This window comes from Battus philenor, unplaced genomic scaffold (assembly GCF_028537555.1).
Source record: "Battus philenor isolate CCGP_79_NKW_IND1 unplaced genomic scaffold, ilBatPhil1.0.hap1 SCAF_10, whole genome shotgun sequence".
Taxonomy (NCBI): Eukaryota; Metazoa; Arthropoda; class Insecta; order Lepidoptera; family Papilionidae; genus Battus; species Battus philenor.
The window spans coordinates 8,624,843-8,645,240 of NW_027181662.1; the positions used below are offsets into that span (position 1 = coordinate 8,624,843).

The 20,398-nt window shown below is 34.1% G+C and overlaps 1 protein-coding gene across 1 annotated transcript in view; it reads left to right on the forward strand.

Annotated features, from left to right (window-relative positions):
• Window positions 1-20,398, forward strand: part of unc80 (unc80, NALCN channel complex subunit) — a 52,406-nt gene that overhangs the window by 9,346 nt on the left and 22,662 nt on the right. The window contains exons 13-37 of the mRNA XM_068770739.1: window positions 322-510; window positions 849-982; window positions 1,378-1,616; window positions 2,132-2,325; window positions 3,133-3,287; window positions 3,759-3,888; window positions 3,997-4,183; window positions 5,115-5,277; window positions 6,272-6,366; window positions 6,804-6,994; window positions 7,364-7,481; window positions 7,779-7,840; window positions 8,263-8,398; window positions 8,650-8,824; window positions 9,963-10,119; window positions 10,775-10,946; window positions 11,634-11,726; window positions 12,069-12,214; window positions 12,362-12,481; window positions 12,662-12,774; window positions 15,610-15,769; window positions 16,170-16,399; window positions 17,137-17,362; window positions 18,071-18,257; window positions 19,924-20,093. Coding sequence (XP_068626840.1) covers window positions 322-510; window positions 849-982; window positions 1,378-1,616; window positions 2,132-2,325; window positions 3,133-3,287; window positions 3,759-3,888; window positions 3,997-4,183; window positions 5,115-5,277; window positions 6,272-6,366; window positions 6,804-6,994; window positions 7,364-7,481; window positions 7,779-7,840; window positions 8,263-8,398; window positions 8,650-8,824; window positions 9,963-10,119; window positions 10,775-10,946; window positions 11,634-11,726; window positions 12,069-12,214; window positions 12,362-12,481; window positions 12,662-12,774; window positions 15,610-15,769; window positions 16,170-16,399; window positions 17,137-17,362; window positions 18,071-18,257; window positions 19,924-20,093 — 3,942 coding nt within the window. The remainder of the gene's footprint in view (window positions 1-321; window positions 511-848; window positions 983-1,377; window positions 1,617-2,131; window positions 2,326-3,132; window positions 3,288-3,758; window positions 3,889-3,996; window positions 4,184-5,114; window positions 5,278-6,271; window positions 6,367-6,803; window positions 6,995-7,363; window positions 7,482-7,778; window positions 7,841-8,262; window positions 8,399-8,649; window positions 8,825-9,962; window positions 10,120-10,774; window positions 10,947-11,633; window positions 11,727-12,068; window positions 12,215-12,361; window positions 12,482-12,661; window positions 12,775-15,609; window positions 15,770-16,169; window positions 16,400-17,136; window positions 17,363-18,070; window positions 18,258-19,923; window positions 20,094-20,398) is intronic.

Here is a 20,398-nt window from a genome sequence, read left to right on the forward strand (position 1 = left end):
AGCGTAACCTTGTTTCAAAACAAGGAAGATAGCTTAGATATTGAAATTACTTTACTAAGAAAACGTTATTTACAGGGGAATGACCAATCGTGGACATTTCAATATGCAAGTCGTGGTTTTTAATAATCCTGTTTACCACCACACGGTTATGCGGGGGCGATTGTCCATAACGTGAAGTTTCTCGTTACCTTCTAAAAAAAACTATGACTATATGTTTCGCTGTCTCGTTCGAATAAAACGGTGGAGACATTAATTTCGCGAAATTTTTCATTTAAATTTTACACTGTACATGTAAAAATCTAACGTATATATGACTTTCAGGCAATATATTCAGTATCAGTTATGGACAGCTATTACATAACGGTCAGAGTAATGGAGGTAATGTTAAACCTGGTCGACACGCTTATGGAAATAGGAGTCCATAAAAATTGGCAGACTGACGCCAGTAAGGAGGTACAACCAGAAACAATTGACCCGTTGGCCGAATTTACTAAAGACAAAGAGGGAAAGGTATTATGTTTATTCATAGCAATGTTTAATCTATTTGTCATTTGAGCGTAAAATAATGAATACTTCCCATTTATAATCAAAATGTGGATCATGTTCACTCCCAGAATATTCAAACCAAAAAAGAAATATACAATAATAGGAATAGTTTAGTGCTACTGAAACCATTATACCGTATTTTAGGAGAGCTCAGCGAGATAGGGCCAAGATAAATAGCATGAGCATTGACGGCAGACGAATAAAACAGAGCAGCCAGTATTTCCTCCCTCCGTCCCGCTTCGCGTTAATCTAGGCGATGTACAATTGTTTCTGTGGTTTTAATAATGATTATGAATTTTCAGGAAAGAGATTCCGGTATACCATGTGCCCCAAGTCAAGAATCCACTAACGTGGAAGGAGCCGAGAGTAAAGATAAGATAAAGGAAGAAGAAAATTTAGATTGCCCGTATTTCATGATTATGCATATTATTCTAAGGTACATAATATAAACTTAACATTGCAAAATTATAAAAAAAATGTTACTCTGTTATGTTTTTCGCTAAAATATTTATTAAATTTATTTGAGATTTGCTACTAGTTCCAGTCATTTTAACATGTAATTAGCTTATCTAACTCAAAGAATATATAAAAAAAATCTTTAAAAAATAAACTTGCAGTATAGCGATGACGTTACCGTGTTTGTGTGGTCAAAAAAGGTCTGTTACGGCAAGATTTAATGTATTCCCGCTTTCCCGCACCAACTTTACTGTAAATTAATAAATACTGCTAAAAACGTTTCGATCAATTTGTTTAAAAGAATAAAATTAAAGAATTTTTATATAATTTACTTGAAGTGAAAGTAAATAAAAGTAATATTTTTTTTATTTCAAGACTTCTCAGACAATTGGGCTGCTCGCATGGTTGCTCTTCAGCATTACGAGGCCCTCAGGCTGAGTGCCTGCGCGTGCAAGCTCGGAACTCATTGCGCCAACTAAGATCCGCTTCAGTTGCCAAATTTAATTTACGTATTAAGGAAATGACCAAATTTGCACCGATCAGGGAAGTCTTGGACAATCTGCACGCGGCTATCGGTTTTTGCGCAGAGCCATCGAATATGGTGTCGCCAATGAGTAAGTATATATTTTTTTAAATTTAAAGTGTGTGTTGTGACAAAATGTCAGTGTACGTATATCATTTGGACGGTACGTTTTTGTCTGTTTGGTTTTGGACTGATATCTTCCAGTTAATTCTATGACTTGGCGTGTTTGTGAATTGATTCTTGCTTATTCTGTGATTTTGTTTCTTGGGGAATGATGGGAGGTACAGTGCAAAGTCCAGAAACAGAGATAAATAATTAAAAAATTAAAAATAAATTAATAATTAAAGATTTATCCCTAATAAGAATGTTGATGTCAAGTTCGTCTTGGAAGTTAAGATTTGGTAACGCCCGCCTATTTTAAAAAGTCCAACTATCTATTTGTTTCACTAGATTGAAAAAGTGCGTTAGAAAGAGCGTTATAAGCCTGTGAATATTGTATAATGAGGATTACCTGATTCGCAGAGTACTCGGTACTTTCAGAACATATTTTATTCCCAACACTTGTCGTATATCTTAGTCTAATAAATGTTTATTTTTTATTTCAAGACCAGCAAAAGCGTAACTACGCAAAGTCTCCCGACATTAGCCATTTGCAAGCCGGCTACGCTACAAACTTTGGTACAGCACAAGGTCCAAATACCAATAGAGCAATTGAAAATTTCATAATAGATTCTACATTCAGAGTACTGGTGACTAGATTTGCTATAATGCATAAGGAGTTGAAGCTCTTGGATAATTCTGTGAGTATAAAATTATTCTACAACAACTGGATCGTAATATTTTTGTTCATGTACCAGTTACATAAGCCTTTGTTCGGACAAAAGACAAATCAATAAATGTGACGTGTTTCGTAGTGATCACTTCATTTTAACTTTTCTATTTCGTATGATGCAATACGTCATTAGTTTTCGTTATAATGCTTTAAGGTACACGCTATTTATGCTTGTTTTGGTTTCTATTGACCTCAATTTTTTTTAAAAAACTATGAACAATTATTTTAATCTAGTCTGTGGATAAGAAAATAAATTTTATATTAAAGATGATTTAGATTTATGCGCTCGTGTCGAGCCCTTTTAACAAAACGTTTTGCGATTTATTTTTAATTATATAGATAAATTATAAAATCATTATTATTATCTTTCTAAAAGTTGCTTTAATGTAAGAAAGTAGAAAAAAATCTTTTTTAAAAAAAGAACATAATGTACTGGGGAGCATAAATCAAGAAACGGCTTCAATGTCAACATCATATACCTATTTATTTTGGTCTTAACAAACACAGGTTTCTTGACGTTTTTTTATTCTGTGTTTGTAAATAGATGAGGTATTGATTAAGATATTGCACAAAATTTTATAAATTTATTTAAAAAAAATTAAATTACGTTCGTAAGTCAGATATATTAGTGACTATGCCACTAATACGATCATGGCAGCGATTTTAGGGAGAGGGGGCTATGTTTCCATTGGAAGTTTATGGTAGGGTACACAATATTTAACGACTTCACAATGAAAAAGAGTGTTTATATAATTTTTATTATTTAAACCATCAGGCATTGTACATGGAAGTAAGACTACTTCTAAGCTATGTCAAAGAAGCTCATGGGAGTCAATTTCGCCTTGTAGCCTTCAGCGCCTTACTAGACACCGCAGAAAGACCAGATAGCCAACAAAAAGAAAACAATATGCAGACTACAAGAGTTATAAGGTATTTCGTATATCTATTTTTAATTTAACAGTAATGTAGAAAATGTCGATAGAGTAACAAGGTAATTCTAATCTTTTCAGGGGCTAAATTAGTCTACATCTGTTGTTTGAATAATGCCGGACCCGTTTCCTTGAACTTATGTTCAGTTTTTCTGATCAACCTATGACTTGACGTATTTTGGTCTATTTTCCATTTAACTGTAGAAACAGTTCCCCAAAAATTTTATTATTTATTGTAATTCACTCTGAACCTATCAGTAAAACAAATGTAGACGATTTATATAATACAATTTAATTTTTACAGGTGTGATTTAAAAATGTATTTATTTCCATATATTACATACATACATCATCACATTCCATACATTACATTTTATTTATTATTTACAAAATTTTAGTTGAAAGGGACGACCTATGTCCAGAAGTAGACGTCCTAATACTGTTATAATGTCTGCTCTATGTATTTTTATAGACACATCCCAAGAATGCAAGAAGACGAGCGAGGATCTGACACAGGAGCTGATTCAGGATGTGCGGCAGATGAACGAATTCACAAGAAGTTTACTTTTAAAAAAAGAAGTACATCCTCAACCGGTGCACATGTAATATCGCTCCAACATATTGAAATGGTTTTTTGTCAATCTTTCAAATTACTAAAAACTTTAAATCAAAGTTTTATTATTAAGTAGATTATTGTCGCTTATTTTCAGAGCCTTTTAGAAACTGACATGGGCGATGAATCTGCCAGCCAGTCTCCGTTATCTGTTCGCACTCGCCGCTACCAGTTGACGCCGCGCCAGTCAGAACGCACTATTCCCTCCACGATTTCTGCTGACATCACTCCCCATCATATGACTCATAAATCTTTACAATCTAGATTTCATATAAGCGGAATTGGTGAGTTAAAAACTATGCTTAATTTCCAAAAATTTAACAAATTTCTTGAAATATATTTAAATAAATAAGGCTGTACATATACGAGGTATGATAAAAAATACGGTTACCAATTTAATTGCGAATAAAGCATTTACGTTTACATCAAATTTAAATATCTTTCTAAATACTTTCCTCGGCCATCGATGAGCTTATCCCAACGTTGATTCCACGATTGGAAACATTTCTAAATTGCTTCTTTCGGAAGACCTTGCAGCTGCTTCGTCTGAGCTCTTTTAATGTCGAAAGTTGCGTCAAAATAATTTCTTTTCAACACTGTTTTTATTATTGGGAAAAACCATAAATAGCATGGTGCTAAAATCCGGAAAGAAAGGCGGGTTTATACAGACAGTGATTCTTTACACCAAATACTCGAATCAGTATCGAAATCCGGAAACCTATTTCGCAATAACTCGTCTCAATTGCAAATCATCGCTGCAATAATCCATACGAAATGTTTAGTTCCTCGGCAAGATTCATTCTCGCTTTTGAATGCCCTATACCATTTGTAAACAGTCTTCAAAGGCACCATACATTGATTTTAATATTTCATGAGCGTCTTTGGCACTTTTTTTGCAATTTATAACCAAGTTTTATGTTAACGTGTTACTAAAAAAATCCATAATGCGCGCCAGACACAGAGAATATGACCTCACTCTTCTAGCTGTGGAAGGTGATAGACATGTTGCAACTTTACAATGGACTATCTCAATGAGGTATTTACTCAAATCGACGTAGATACAGGAGTTAACTTTTTTGTTAATTATAAAATAACAGTGATTATAGCTAGCTACAGTAATAATATTTGCGCCCTGCTAACAAAAAAAGCGTGTGCAATTTAATGCAGAGCGTTTCATTTAGTTTGTCCAATGCGCATGTTTTTGAATGGTTGCAGTGAAATGGTTCAAAGCTCGGCCGCAACCCGCTCCGCTGGCCCGCAATGGCGGCGGATCGGGAGAGTCTCTTCCGCAGTTCGGCAGCATGGTCTCCCTAGCGCGACCGCAACTCGCCGCGCGGCCCGTGCACGTGAAGCGGCGGGTCGGCTATACGCTTAACAGGTACACACAATAATAATATTAAGACTTTTAATTTTATAAAAAGTACCTTTTACATTCAAAATATTTTCAGACTAGTTCTATACAGTCGTACATAGTTAGTGTAGCGCTCTTTCAACCGCACTTTTATAAAGAAGTAAAAATTAAAACGAGCAGAAGCTTCGTATAGTTCAACTAACGCGACGGTCGGATCAGGGAATACGAGCTGCGAATTGTTAATACACATGAGGTTGATTATAATTTACACAAATTGTAACCTGACGTATACCATACTTTTTTGTACACTATAATGCTCGTGCATGCGCATGCACAATAAAAACACAGAGTATATTAGTGCGTCGTTTATGTAGGAGTAGTAACCTCAGAGATATTTCTTAGAAAAGTTAATTAATTACAAGACGACTAATGAATATTAATTATGTCGCTACGCCAAAAGCCGATTGACTATCTGTATGCTTCGCTGTGTCGAAAGTCAATCGACAATTCATAGGAGTCATTGCTCCTATAGAAAGGTAAACTGAATTATATAAAAAAATATCGTGAGCGTGAACAATTGTAAAGAAATAAAAAATACATTTATATTCTAAAGTTGGGTATGCTGCATACGGCTACTTTTTTAATGCGTAAATACCACTACATACAATCAACAGATTTGTTAAGGCATTTCAGGACGTTATCACATTAATACTCGGGTATAAGCTTGCTTCAGTCCCCCGTGGACACATGTGTAGATTTATCTAGTTACATTTATATAAAATATACGAATTGGAAGAATGAGACGCAAAAAAGGCGTTGATTCTTCCTGTATGTTGTTCATGGCTGGAGTTTAATGTATTACATAATCTTAACGTTAAATTAAATAATTATTTTAAGTTTTGGTTAGCAAGTACAAATCTAACCTACATTTTTTTTTCATATATAGCCTTTTTTGTGTCTAGTTTACCCTATAAACACTATTTAGTGCTCGAGATAGAGATTAATTTTTTTTTATTTCCAGAGCCCGTAAGCGCGTAGAAGACAGACTCAATAGATTCGGATTGCGTAAAATGGGAAAGAAAAGAGATGGCAGCATTGAAGAAACTTCTGGAGGATGTAATTTTTAAAAGATATTTTATTACTTTATTTGTAATTATTATAAACACAGAAATATTAGCCAATTTATAAAATTCCATTAGAACGACTATTCATGGTAAGCGGTGGCCACATGCTGCTGGACATAAGCATCCCCTATAGATTTGCATTAAGACCACTTCTACTGGAAACAGTAGTAATATTTTCATATTTTACAATGTTAAATGCACTTAGATAAGGCTTCTTAAAATATACGTAATAATTTCGATCTAACCACGACTTTTCAAATCGGTCGTTATTAAAATACAAAGTTTATAGTTACTAGTTGAAGGAACATTTGTGAATGCAACGCTTAAACCGGCAGACAATGATGAATCACTCGCATTCTAACGCGAACAACACAAGTAGCACTGAATTTATATTTACCTGTTTTTATGTGTTGTTCATGCTGCCACCAGACATGTCGCGTCGCGGGTCTGCTGAAGGCGGATCTGGTGGTGGGGATTCGGAAGTGGTGGTACTAAAGCGACGTCGACTAGTCTGTGCTGCACCACTGTACGCGGGCCTCGCTCGTCTAAACTTCTTATTAGATGCCACACAGCCAGGCGCCACGCCTGATGCGCTATTCATAGCTGCGTTGTTGGACCTTGTAAGTACCTTTCTGTTCGTATATTTATAATGCATTTAGTCAGGTGTGAAGTGCAGAGATATCCAGAAAGCAGATGCTTAAACGTAGAAAAAAATAAAACATTGGAGGTTTTATATATGATAAATGCCATACTTAATTTCTAATTACTAATAAAAACAAACATGAACAGCTGGTTATTAGATACATTAATATAACTTGTATACATGTAATACATAACACTCATTTAAAAAATCTGTTACTAAAACTATTCATCCGTAATTACTGATTCATATAATTTTTTTGTAAAATTTTAACAAATTAAATTAAATGAATAATTTCCATAAAATTATTGTCCTTTTTTTAATTATTGACTGAATGTTTCGATTACAGCCACATACAGTTGTTGTGGCTCGCGCAGCTGTACTGCTCGAATGCGCTCACTTGGTACACAGCTGCAACAAAGGGCAGTGGCCAAATTGGCTCAAGTCGAACATGGTCAAGAATTCACGTAAGTTGTTGCCATTGCAATATATATATGCTCTTATATATGGATAATTGTTGCAGTTATTTGTGTGTATTAAGAAAAAATGTATAATTCACGCACTTTATGTATCTAACTCTTCTTTGAAATTAATAAAATCAATATGAAATCGTTTCGGATCAAAACTCTTGTGGAATATATGTAACAATTGTCACTTTCTTATTTGTTTATTATCTTATTGAAAATGATGATGACGGAGTTTTCTTAGGTTATGAAGAAATTAAATAAACTCTACAAATTAACATTATCGAAAACCTTTTACAGTATCAGCGAGCCCACAGCTACGTAGACGACTTGCGGGGAAGCTTTTTTACCAGTGGGCTGAAGTAAGTCTAAGCTCCCCAAATTATAGCAGATATAGACATATAAAGATGTCTATCAGTTAAGTAAGCTTAGTGAAGTTAATAGATAGCTCATTTGTCGGCAGAAATCTTTTAAAGATTTTACATTTTTCACCAGGTATAAACTGGTGGTCACTTCGAAATATGTTACAGACATGCGATAGGCCTGTAACTTCTGGCAGTATAACGTCTCAAAGGACAAATTATAAACCATAATTAATTTTTATATGTAAAAATTCGAATTTTGGAAAAGCTTTTTCATACTAATTTAATCATTACGCTATTAATTATTTCTGGAAATTTTTAATTTGTGATTGGGTGTACTATAGCTATACATTCACCTTTTTACAGCTTTTACACCTACAGCCTATCTGAATATCTTTTAATTAATTATTACAATGTTTTAGGCCATTGGAAATAGGTTAGAGGAGATGTTGAATGAGGACAAAAAGCATTTGGATACTGTTGTATCTTTAGTAACAGATCCTGATGGACAGAGAGAGTTGTTGCAACAGGATGAAGAGGAGGATTTTCTTGATGAAGGTACATGATTTGTTAATTTTTTAATAACAAAACTTACCTACGCCTACCATACACATTATCCATAAAACTTATTGTGTACAATCCTTTTCCTTGTTTTTAACCGTCCCTAGCCATCTCACATAGTAACAAATCGCAACGCATATAACTTCAAATTTCGAAGGCTTTTTCTAACATAATAACATCGAAGGTCATATGAATGTCATATGAATGTCGGTTGCAGTAGTAAATTTTAATATGTATCACACTAACAGCCAGTATACGCCTTCCTGGAAAAACAATTGGAGCAGAATGTCCCCGCGCTTTGCGGCTAGTGGCATGCGTATTATTATTTGAAATAACCGCCTTCCTCCGCGAAACTTACCAAAATCTCCCAAAATCGAGCCGCTCTTCGCTGAAGGAAAGAGGCCCTTGGGACCGGGTGTACAGGTAAGTACAACTAACAAATCTCCCGAGTAGATGTCATAACGCTTTCGAAATAAAAAAAATGATTATTTTTATTTTTTGCGAAGATGGATGCGAAAACGACGTTTGTTTTGTAAGAATATGTGAGTTACCGAGCTATATTTATTTGAAGTGATATTATAAGGAGTGCATATATTTGACGATACTTTTATTTTAACAGGGCTCTTAGCAGTCAACAGGCATTAGTGCCGGTCGAGTATGTGTTCAAACGAAGTAATGCATGTTCATTTGCATTCTGCACCGAGCGTGCATGTTTTTAGTCTGAGATTTATTTGAAATATTAAGATGTGCAATTATAGTAAATATTTAGCATAAAATTAAAGAGTTCCTATTCGCAGAACACTACAATTCAAATTCTTTTACTCCTCATTATCATCTTTATAGTTTTCTATTATTTTAAAATATTTCATAAAACATTTATTATGTTCAACCTGTACGTTTATTCATATATACATCCTTACATTAGCAAAACATGTCATTAACTTTTTATATATTTATAAAACAAATTCTTTATTATTATATAAGCAATATTCATTTTGATATATATTAATAACTTGTATACATCCAATTATATTCAGGAATCATTTTTAGTGTCAAGTTTTATTTATTTTTTATTAACGTATATGTATTGTTCTGTGAAATTTTAAAAAGATCATGAACCAATTATGAGTAATCGAAAATAATTAAGGCGAGTGCATGAACTATAAAACAAAAAGAGCACGATTCTATTTACTAACACAAAAATTAACTAACAGAAGAAATAAGTGTAAAACCTTAAAAATATCCCTAAATTCCCCCATTGAAACCTATTTAAAACATCAGCTTGTAGCTTGCACTTTTCTTTTAGGGACTTTATAATTATTCAGGCACAAGATTATACAGATATAATGAACTAGTTTTATTATGTAATATTTTAGTACTAAACTAGAGTTTAGAAAAATTTAGTAACTAAATGAAGTAAATAAATCGCTTCGCTACATTGGCATGTAATAATATAATCAATGATATTGAAAATAATGATGACCTTAGTTAATAACATAGAAAAATAGTGTCGCCGAAAATTTGATCTAACTTTAAAATTAAAATAAGCTCGATTATCCAGGGAAGCGAATCGACGTTGGAGTATGGCTTTATCGAGCATGGGACACTCGCAAACGTCTGCCCAGAGCCTTCATTCCATTGCTGGTGCGGAAACTGAAAGGAAAATATCTTTTGTCCTGCACGAACCTGAAAATGTCTCTGGAGGAAGCAACGTTACCGTAATATATTTTTTATTTATCCCGTCTTTGATTATTACGTTCGCGCGCGTATTATAACGCGCATTTTCCATAACAGCGAACAGCGATCTTTAATTATGCGGACGCGTTCTCTTACTCTGATGACGATATCTTCGTTTTACGTCAAAACTTGTGTTTTTGATTGATTTCTATGATTGGAGGTAATTTTACATTGATTTCTGTTTAATTTATGACGTAGTATATTTTTCGTGTAGCAAGAACATCTAAAAACTCGGCAATCTAGGTTTCTTGGAGAATCTATTTTTTGATAACCGTGAAGAAAATAAAAATATTAAAAAATATATTCAAAATTATTTGTTGCCAACTTATCTTCTACCCTCGTTGGCAAGATCACAGTCGCTTGTCATGCGCCAGCTATAATTATCTCTCTTTGCTACATTAAGAGCTACATTTAACTCTTTCCGGCGAATAACGTATCTTATTTTTAATGCTTAACTTAATATGCAAATTAATGTACAAGCAACAATTTTATACTAATTTTCAACAGTATTATCGATGTTGTCATGTTTGAAACGTAACACATAATGATGTCACATCTTTGAAAAGTTATCATATTATGTATATTGTCTTATTATTTAAACAATATTGTGTTGTTTAAATTCTAAATCCTTTACAGTTAGCTGACGCTATTCCAAGTGCAACGCTAGATGACAAAAAAGGCCGGTTGGGATCTCGCGGAAAGGCGCCCATACATCGTCGCAATACTCAGCAAACTCACTCTGCATACGGTTCCTTCAAACGTCGCTCCATTAAACTGCGTCAAAAAGACACCAGAGATGTCGACGAATGTGTGTACTTTTAGCAGAAAGACTGCATATACTTTATTAAATTTGCTTATTTTTACCTATATATTACACATTGTTACATAGTTCTTTTATGAGGTCAATCTTTTCGTAACTTTCTCGTAACGCGAACTGACCGATATTCTTTCACAATTACCCAAAAAAAAGCATTAAGGTATGTTATATACAGTACCTGGCGATAAATATTGCACATCGACCTTTAGAAAGACAATCGGCTAATTTCGGCTTCGCTTTAAACCTTTTACACCTATAACTAATGATTATATGTGTAAGGTGCTAATTAAAATGATACCATCTCGTTGTAATACGCCAGTTAGTCCATGTATGTCGATGACCACTGTATATACATACATATATTACAAAAGAAACGCGTGATTAAAACCCAATAAACATAATAAATATTTTAACGTTTATTGGGTCAGCTGTTATTATTATCAGTTCGAAATAAAATTTACCATAGCTATTCCATTTATTAATCACACTATAATTAATTAAAATACATTGGTGCACTTAATGTCGATTATTAGTTATATATATATATATATATGTGTGTGTATATATATATATATATATATATATATATATATATATATACATAGATGTGTGTGTGTATGTGTATGTATTAGAAGTATATTATGTTATTATATGAATTTTTTAATTCACTTTTTACAGTCGTAACACGTAGATCCGATTCTATACAAAGTAGAAGAAAGGTTTCTTCGCTGTCTGACCGTAGCGATACCTCCGATGTTTTCCCTGGTGCAGGTAATATAAATTTATGGTTTTTTTTTTTCAATAAAAAAACACATATTACACAAGCATATTTTTGGAATGATGGAGGAATGAATGATGGAGGAGAATGTTGTTAATGACCACTATCCGTCGGCTTTGCCAGGCCCTAGGACCAACCAAATCATTCCTAATTAACCTTCAAATGGTCACTGAGAACTTGTTTTTCTTATTACGGACATTGATAATTCACTCATTTTGAAGGGGCCGTTATATTCAGGATATAATAGCAACTATTTTGAACAACCGGAGCATTTAGTTTTTTATTTATAATATGTAATATTAAGTTAAACATAATATATATAAATAAATATACAGGTACAGTAATAATGCCGAACGAGCTTGACAGCGGCGGTGAAGAAAGTCCAGGGGTACTCTCAGACGATCATGACCATCCACCTGATAGCCCTGACAGCAATTCCATCGACCCACCAGATAATAATAAGAGCTTTCCATGGCTCAAGGTAAGCTACTTTTACAATAATATGTAATACCCTCTTTAAAATTATATCGTTCTTTACAACTAAAACGATGTAATTGAAAACACATATTCTACACTTAACAGTAAGAATGATTTTTTTCTGTGTAACATAAACATTTCGCATTTACAGATTCTGGTCAAGTTTTTAAACTCCTTCAACTACGTGTGTTGCCATCAAAACTTTTGTCATCCATATTGCTTCCGTCGAAACATGCGAGCGACTGTTCGATTAATGAAATCTGTTCAAAAGGTAAATAAATACATGATTTAACTAATGATTGTTTAAAATATTACCTTATTTTATAACAAATGTAATTAATTCTAATAAATCTATTTTTCATGTTGATTATTCTACAAAAAGATGGCGTTTCATAATAAAAATCAAAATATAATAACAATTTGTACAAGAGATATTATTTATTCATTTTAGATTTACGGAGAGAAGTTTGGACCGGAAATAAACACGCAAAGCAGCGAGGAGGGTTCGGGAGGCACGCGGAGGGGCCGAAGGACTCGCAAGTCCTCCGAGCATGCCACCGATAGGTTTGAACTCTACACGTAAACGATTATGGAATATGTTTGCTCGTGTAGCTGCTAGACGTTACTGCAGACCTAGATTAGCACTAGATCTTTGCATGCGGTATGTTATTAACTCTTAGTATACATTACTTCGCATGAACAGACTTTACTCACTCTCTCATTCACTCTTTGACCATATTAGAAAGAATGGATCAAAATTAAAGAAGTTAAAATTGTCTACATTATGGATTCTCCATAGATTTTATTTATCCTTTTAATAATTTGTATTATGGCGGACTTAATGGCATTCTCTACTAGTCGTTTCTAGGTGGAGCTTAAATAATAGTAGACTAAATGTTATACAAAAGCTAAATAGATATGTCAATACATGCAACATATAAATGATTAATACTATACTCATTATATAATTACACGTTAACACATACTTAAATGGCATTATATAATATATACACAAATTACATCCACAAATATACATATGCCATGTAAAGACCACACAACGTGACCCAAAGAGCAATGTAGGAATTACGTTCGGAATTTCGCTGCGAATTCGGATCAGAAATGAGAAGATTCGCAAAAGAACCAAGGTTACCGGCGTAGCTCGTTGCTCGTCTGAAGGCCATTGGCGCCGAAAAGTTCAGGAATGGCAACCTGGAGCCGTAAGACGCGGCAAAGACAGGCCCCCACTGGGTGCGCAGGACCGGTCAGCGTGAGGATCTTCGGAAAAAAAGGTGTACATAAATCGCTATGAAAGAAGAGTTATGGCAATTCTTCAGCGAATAGGTCTCGAGTCTCCTTTAAAATATATATCGGTTTGCTGACTAACTCTGAGGGGAAATTTATTACAAAGCAGAACGCTTTGGACAGGCAAAGAAGAATGAACAAAGTCACAATTGTAAGAAGGACAAAGTAGTCAAAGATTATTTGTCAACCGTAGATTACCCTCATGATTTGAGTTAAGAAATCGCAAGAATGGGGTTAAGTAAGGTGCAGTGTTAGATCTAAGTAAATAATAGGAAAGTAGAGCAAGCAATTTTTTCCGCTTACAGATGGATACTCATTTGAGATCCGATCGACAAGCAGAGACGTGGACGTATTTCCTAAGGTTAAAAACGAACCAAATACAGTTATTCAGAATACGGTATTATGATGTTATATTGTATATTACGTCTCTTTAACACATTGTTTAGTATTTCTTTAATACTAATCATAAATAATTTAAATCCTAATAACTTAAAATTAAAAATATAACTTTAAGTAAACTGATTGGATTGAGCCTTCTACTGATACACACATACTAAAAAGACGTTTCCATCATCTGACTAAATAAATTAAATTAACGGTAGAAGAGAAAAAGAAAAAAACTCTCTCTCTCTATTTTATTGAATTTGATCATATATTATATTACTGTTTGTGAATTTATTCCTTTGCATGTAGTATTTTAATACGTGTAGTAAATTGACTTGTTAATTAATGAACATTTGACACAGTGAAAACTAGTGTTACTTTCTAAAAATACAAAAACTTTAAACTCTGATAATAATAGATTTAGATGCTTCCTTTAACAGACAAGTAATAATCAAATACTTTTAATACACAGGTGTAAATTTTACAGACATGGTGATTTTAAAAAAACTGAAATGTCGCCTTGGCTTTCATTTAAGTATAGATATAAAACATATCCTTTATATAAATTTTTCGCGATTGTGTATGAAAATTAAAAGGAATATTTTTTCTTAACTTAATTTTCTCTAGTTAGAACTATTTTTGACCCAATTAAAATCTATAAAAATTCTATCATAAGTCAAATTTTTAAAATGTCCAAGAGCCAAACCCTTCCTAACCATCCATTGAGCTGTCTTAATATAATTACTTCACATATCCATGGTCTGTTTCGAGTCAGTAGCACACAAGCTGACATACTCGCTCACACATTAGCACATAAGTGTAAAAATACAGCTGACACTAGATACTATAACAGTATATTCTAGAGAAACATAAAAAATAACACACTGATTTGTTTTTTTACATTTGTTACATCTCACTACATGAATAACTGTTATATTAATATTCTGTTGTGATCCTAGACACAACTCCACTAATAGAATGATTCATCCGAATTATTATTATACGTTTTTGTGGTTTTATAAGTAATTTTAAGTATGAGTTATTACTTATGGGTGCGAAAACCTCACAGGGATGAATGTAAAGTCAATTGTCAGCAAAAAAAGCTTTAATTTATTTTCCATGATATACAATAAATACTTTTATTTTCAATGATGCAGTATAAAAGTGATCAATCTAAATTCGTACCTTTTTCTATTGGAATACGAAGAAAAATATCATTTAATTAAAATTTTATATCTACGTTTGCTTGTTGTTAGATTATAATTAATACTTCATATATACCAAAGTTTTTTTTCGTCTGAAAACCCTGACCATAAAACGGCAAGGACCTGTTATAATATTTATATCAGACATTAATAATAAATACAACTTTTTTCTTTGTTTGTTACTTAGGATTTGTCACTTGTTGTTAACCTAACTTATTAATAGTACAATTTATTAAATATTTATATAGAAATGCGATTATTATTAGCCTATTTATATTTTACTTTATTAACTTACGTTAACGTTTACGACGAGGAGGGTTTAGGAGACATTTTTATCTCCCTCGATGGCCACCAATTAGAATAATTAAAGGCAGTACTCGAACATTCATTACATATTGTATATATATGTAATGTTACATTTACAATTATATACCAATAAATTAATATACCAATGTAATACATATACAGGTAAGTTTAAGTTGTCTCCAATGGGTACTAAACATTTCAGGATCGACCGTTCCGTTATCGAAACGGCCGGGCTTGCTTACCGTGCAGCGGGAGTAGAGCACACGCTGCCGAACAATGATATGCCACCGGTCACGGCGCCCGGTACAATACCCTACCCACCGTTTGAGCCTCCTGCTATACTCAAATACTTAAAGGGCCAAGTGAGTATAACGCAATTGTATCTTATTGCAGGATTAACGTCATTCAAAAATATCGCTAAAACTTTGATGGTCAATTAGGAAGACTTAGTCATTATCATTATAAATATAAATAATGTAAGAATAAATTATTTAAGCAGTCTCTCTTCGCCATGAGTAACAATGATACTTATCGCAATTTGTAATGTTATAGTATATTTGCTTTAAGAAAGTAATGACTCATTTTTGTCACTTGGCTTAGTGACGCTCTAGAATTAATTAAATAAGAAGGTCGTGTTCACTTTTGCCGGTTAAAGTAATACCTTCAAAAAGTACGAAAACGACTTTCTAATTTATTATAAGCTAGTTAGACATAGTACAATGGCTAAACACACTTACTAAAGCAATTTAATGGATTCATCAGGTTCGAGATGCGTATCACATGCCACTGGCGACATTAATCAAAGGCGCCACAACGATGAGCGAAGAGCTCTTCGCCGAAGTAGCACCCGTGGCGTGGAAACTTCTTCTGGAGGCAGATCGTGAACTGAGCTCTTGCGCCGCCTCTATGTTTATTCTTGTGGCAGTGAAAGCTCCTCAAGTTGCCTCCGACATTATGCATAGCGACCTGAAACACACCGATCCCGGCGTAAGGTAAGAGAATAGTGCCCTCGGTGACATTTATTGTTCCAAGCGGCAATGAACACGGGCTTCGCCGTCTCAGGGGGCGCTGCGGGAATTCCTGAGGCAGCTAAGAACATCGCAAAGTTAATAGCTATAGCCGCGGTTTCATTTCACACAGTCGCTACACGAGCTAGTGCCGCCCCTGAGTGTACTCATATCTGACAGTAACGTCGACATTTGATTTGAAAATGTTAACACAATATTACACTTGCTGGATAACGTTCAACCAGGAAGTGCATAACTTATCTCATAGTTAGACATAACGAGCAAAGGATTTAAGATGTTTATATGCATCTGTGTTTTGGAACGGACAACTTCTTTTGCTCTTATGTTGACTATTGACCAATTAACACGGTCCAACCGTTCTTATAAATTTCCCTTGCATTGATTCTTGATTAAAGTGTGACACGGGGTGTTTTTCGGACAACGATGGCAAGCAAAAAGATTTGGCATCATATTACTTCAACCGAGATAGTAAAAAAAAAACAATAATAATTATAAATACCACATTTTCCTCTTTTTAAAAAGTAGCTGCATGTAAACGCATTTTTAAATTTCATTAAAATTATTGATGATCATCGTAAACATCTGTCTATGTCACTGGCTAATCGTGTATCGAGAAGAGCACTTTATTAACTATGACCAGCGAATAAGACTGATGCAAATTTAAAAAAAAATTATGATTGTACAAAAATGTATTATTGTAGAATAAATGCCATCCTGCGATTCCAAGTCATATGGAAACTCCGATATCAAGTATGGCCGCGGATGGAAGAAGGCGCATCTGTGACGTTCAAAGTACCTCCACCTGGGATCGAATTCACCCTGCCCTCGCCTAAGATCGGGATCGAATCTTTAGCTGTCGTAGACCCGCCGTGGAGTCCGCAAGTAAAAGACAAAGATATGGAAATGACACTTAATCAAGAACGACATGTAAGTCACGAAAATATGGTTTAAATATACATTTTTAAAAAAGAATACAAATAAATTGTTTTTAATTTTTTACTTATCCGATACCGAAACATTGTCCTGATGTCTAGTTATTGCCCTGTCTCCGAACATTAGAAATAAATAATAAATATGGCGTATTTAAGAGTGATAATTTTTTAAATTGATTTAATGTCTTAATAAACATCGTTTAGTCACAAAAATATTTCTTTCTATTAAATGACGCAAATCGTACTCTATAAAACATTCGAAAAAAATGAGTAATAACTTATGGTACACGGGGATCCATGTATTTTTTACGCAGGGTTTTGACTCTAAAGAGACTATTTACATCACAACTTTTCATTTTTCTCTCCATAAGAATCTTCCTCGTGCCTAGACGAAAATATAAAAAATAACTTAAATTTTGGTATTATTTTCAAATTTAGAACTTAGAGCTTAGAGCCAAATGTGCTTGCCAATCATTATAATTATATAAAATATAAAATATATAAAATATACGATAATATATAAAATACACGATAAGTATAATATATAAAATATAAATATATAAAATATACGATAAGTTTAGTAATTTTTAGAGAGAATTTTTTTTTTACTAAGACTTTGTATCTGAAAGTTGTGGAGAAAACAACGTATGTAATAATCGTATGGTGTAATCACATACATGTAAAACCTTCATTTCTTTACCAGCGCTCTTTAGTAACAGCTACAAAAACGCGGAAAAAGCAACAAACAGAAGCTATCAAGCGAGCCCTTCAGCAACGAAACGATAAGAAGAAAGCTGAACGTGAAAGTTTCCTTATCACCACCATACCTATTACCAGGCAGGCGGCTCGCGAACCCGCCCTCGATCATGCTGCAGATGATCATGTTGAACGTAAGGTTTCCCTTTTAACATTTTTCTGCAACAAGTTATGTTGTAATGCGTCTATTCAATATATATTCAATCATCATTCTCAACCTATCCGTTCTTAGTTAGCCGTTGCGTTCGAAAGTATGCCCTCAACTAGTTACTTATATAAAAAATATAAACTTAAGTTTGTTAATTGGGATTTGACATTCTTAACGTACATACGTAACATACAGTTCGTTGAGTATGTTAAACGGTTAAAAATAAATATTCTGATTGCCTTTACTGTTTAATATTTTGCGTGAAATTTCCGGACTCTGATATCTATTCACAATCCCTTTATTTGGCTAGTCATAAGGTATTCGAAAGTATATTTATCTAAAGGTCGTTTTTGATTAATAAGCAATAAAGACAGCTGCAATTTATTTTATATTGAGTTGTTAAAGTTGTGAAGATATTATTACTATAGTGCTACCAAAACCTCTGTACTGTGCCCTAGATGTACCCTCAGGGAGACTGAAGGAAGTATCGGCTGCTCCGCTTCGTCGGTCCGCGTCAACCCCACCTCCCACCTTACCGTGTTTGTCTAAGGCACGGTATAGGTACGGGTTAGGTACCACTACAATGGACCAATTATCAAAAATAATTACCTAATCTAGCCATAAGCTCTGTTACAAAGAAAGTATATATGTTAAAGCGACGGGCCATTCGTCGATGGATTTACGAACGGTTTCCATTGGAAACTTGGTCACTGCTGCCGCCAAAGATTACTTGAGCGACTCAATATTTAGGTGACGCTTAGAGCAGGACATGTCCTTTATAGGCCACAATTTATAGTCCAAAGGGTATAAGTCCGGACTAGCCGAAGGCCAATCATCGGCCTTTATGAAGTCTGGAACATTTTCCTCTAGCCAAATTTAGGTAGTGCGCGCCTTATGACCAGGAGCTGAATCCTGTTGTATTGTCCACACTTCGTTATTGAATAAGGTGTTGTAGAGAGGTTTTACTACCGCTTCTAACACGGTATCTTGATACACTTTGGCTGAAGTTGTCACTCCTTTTTCCCAAAAATGGAGTTTTGTAATCCTCTGTGTAGGAGACACCCCACCAAACCATGACGTATGCTCGATGACGGCTTCGCTGAATTTTGGCCACTACCTCGGAAGCTTCTTTAGAGCTGAGTGCATGCACTCGATCATTTTGTTTTTTATAGTGCTTCTAGATTGTAAAATTTTTTTCATCGGTAAAGAGAATTTTTCCGTGTTTTTCGTTCGCGTGTCGAAGTAACAACCCTAGCTCCTTACTTACTTTGTACAGTGCAATTACTGCAATCCTATTCTCTTTAGTACCCCACTCCATGTCCAAAACAAATAATTTCTAAACAAAAAACATACAATTATGGCGAGAAAGAAGTCTATTTTTTATCGTATAGGCAAATGTTCGAAATTCAAATAATTTTTTTTAAATGTCTGTAAACAGCCAGTAACAGAATTTATGGCTAGACTAGGTAATTGCGGTGTCTCAACCTGTCCACAAGTAGACGTAGTTTGTCGTCACATTTGTACAAGCGTACGTATCAGTCACCCGATCATGTACCGGTATTTTTAATACTAAAAAAATTCCGATAATAAGCCCACTGTTAGTAAATATACATTCGAATATACAGATCACAACTAATTATTGAAATTTGCAGCCCCACCAGACGAAGAAATAGCTGAAGGAGTGAGAGGCTCCCACCACACACAGATTGCGTCAGCCTTGTTCCCTTCGGCGTTATGCTCGGCCGTAGCGGAAATTGTTTCTCTCCTTGACGATGCGGCTGTATCTCGCGAAGGATGTTCAGTGTATGAAGTGGCTTATCAGGTTTGTTGTCTTACGTATATACAGTCAGTTAAAAGTTGAATTCTTTTACATCGGAACAGCACTTAGCTTATTGAAAGACCTCTGTTAATCGGACACGTTAGTTTAAACGTAGCTTATTACGGAGAGCACTTTTGAAAATCATTTTACAAATAGTCTTTTAGTGTGTCAAATTAATGTTTTTTTTTTTTTGTTAATTTATTTATTAGTAATTCATTATAAATCTATAATTTCTGAGGACTACTACTTTTTATACATACGCATCGTGCATTAAGGTTTGCAATCCAATGTAACATGATCTTTTGTAG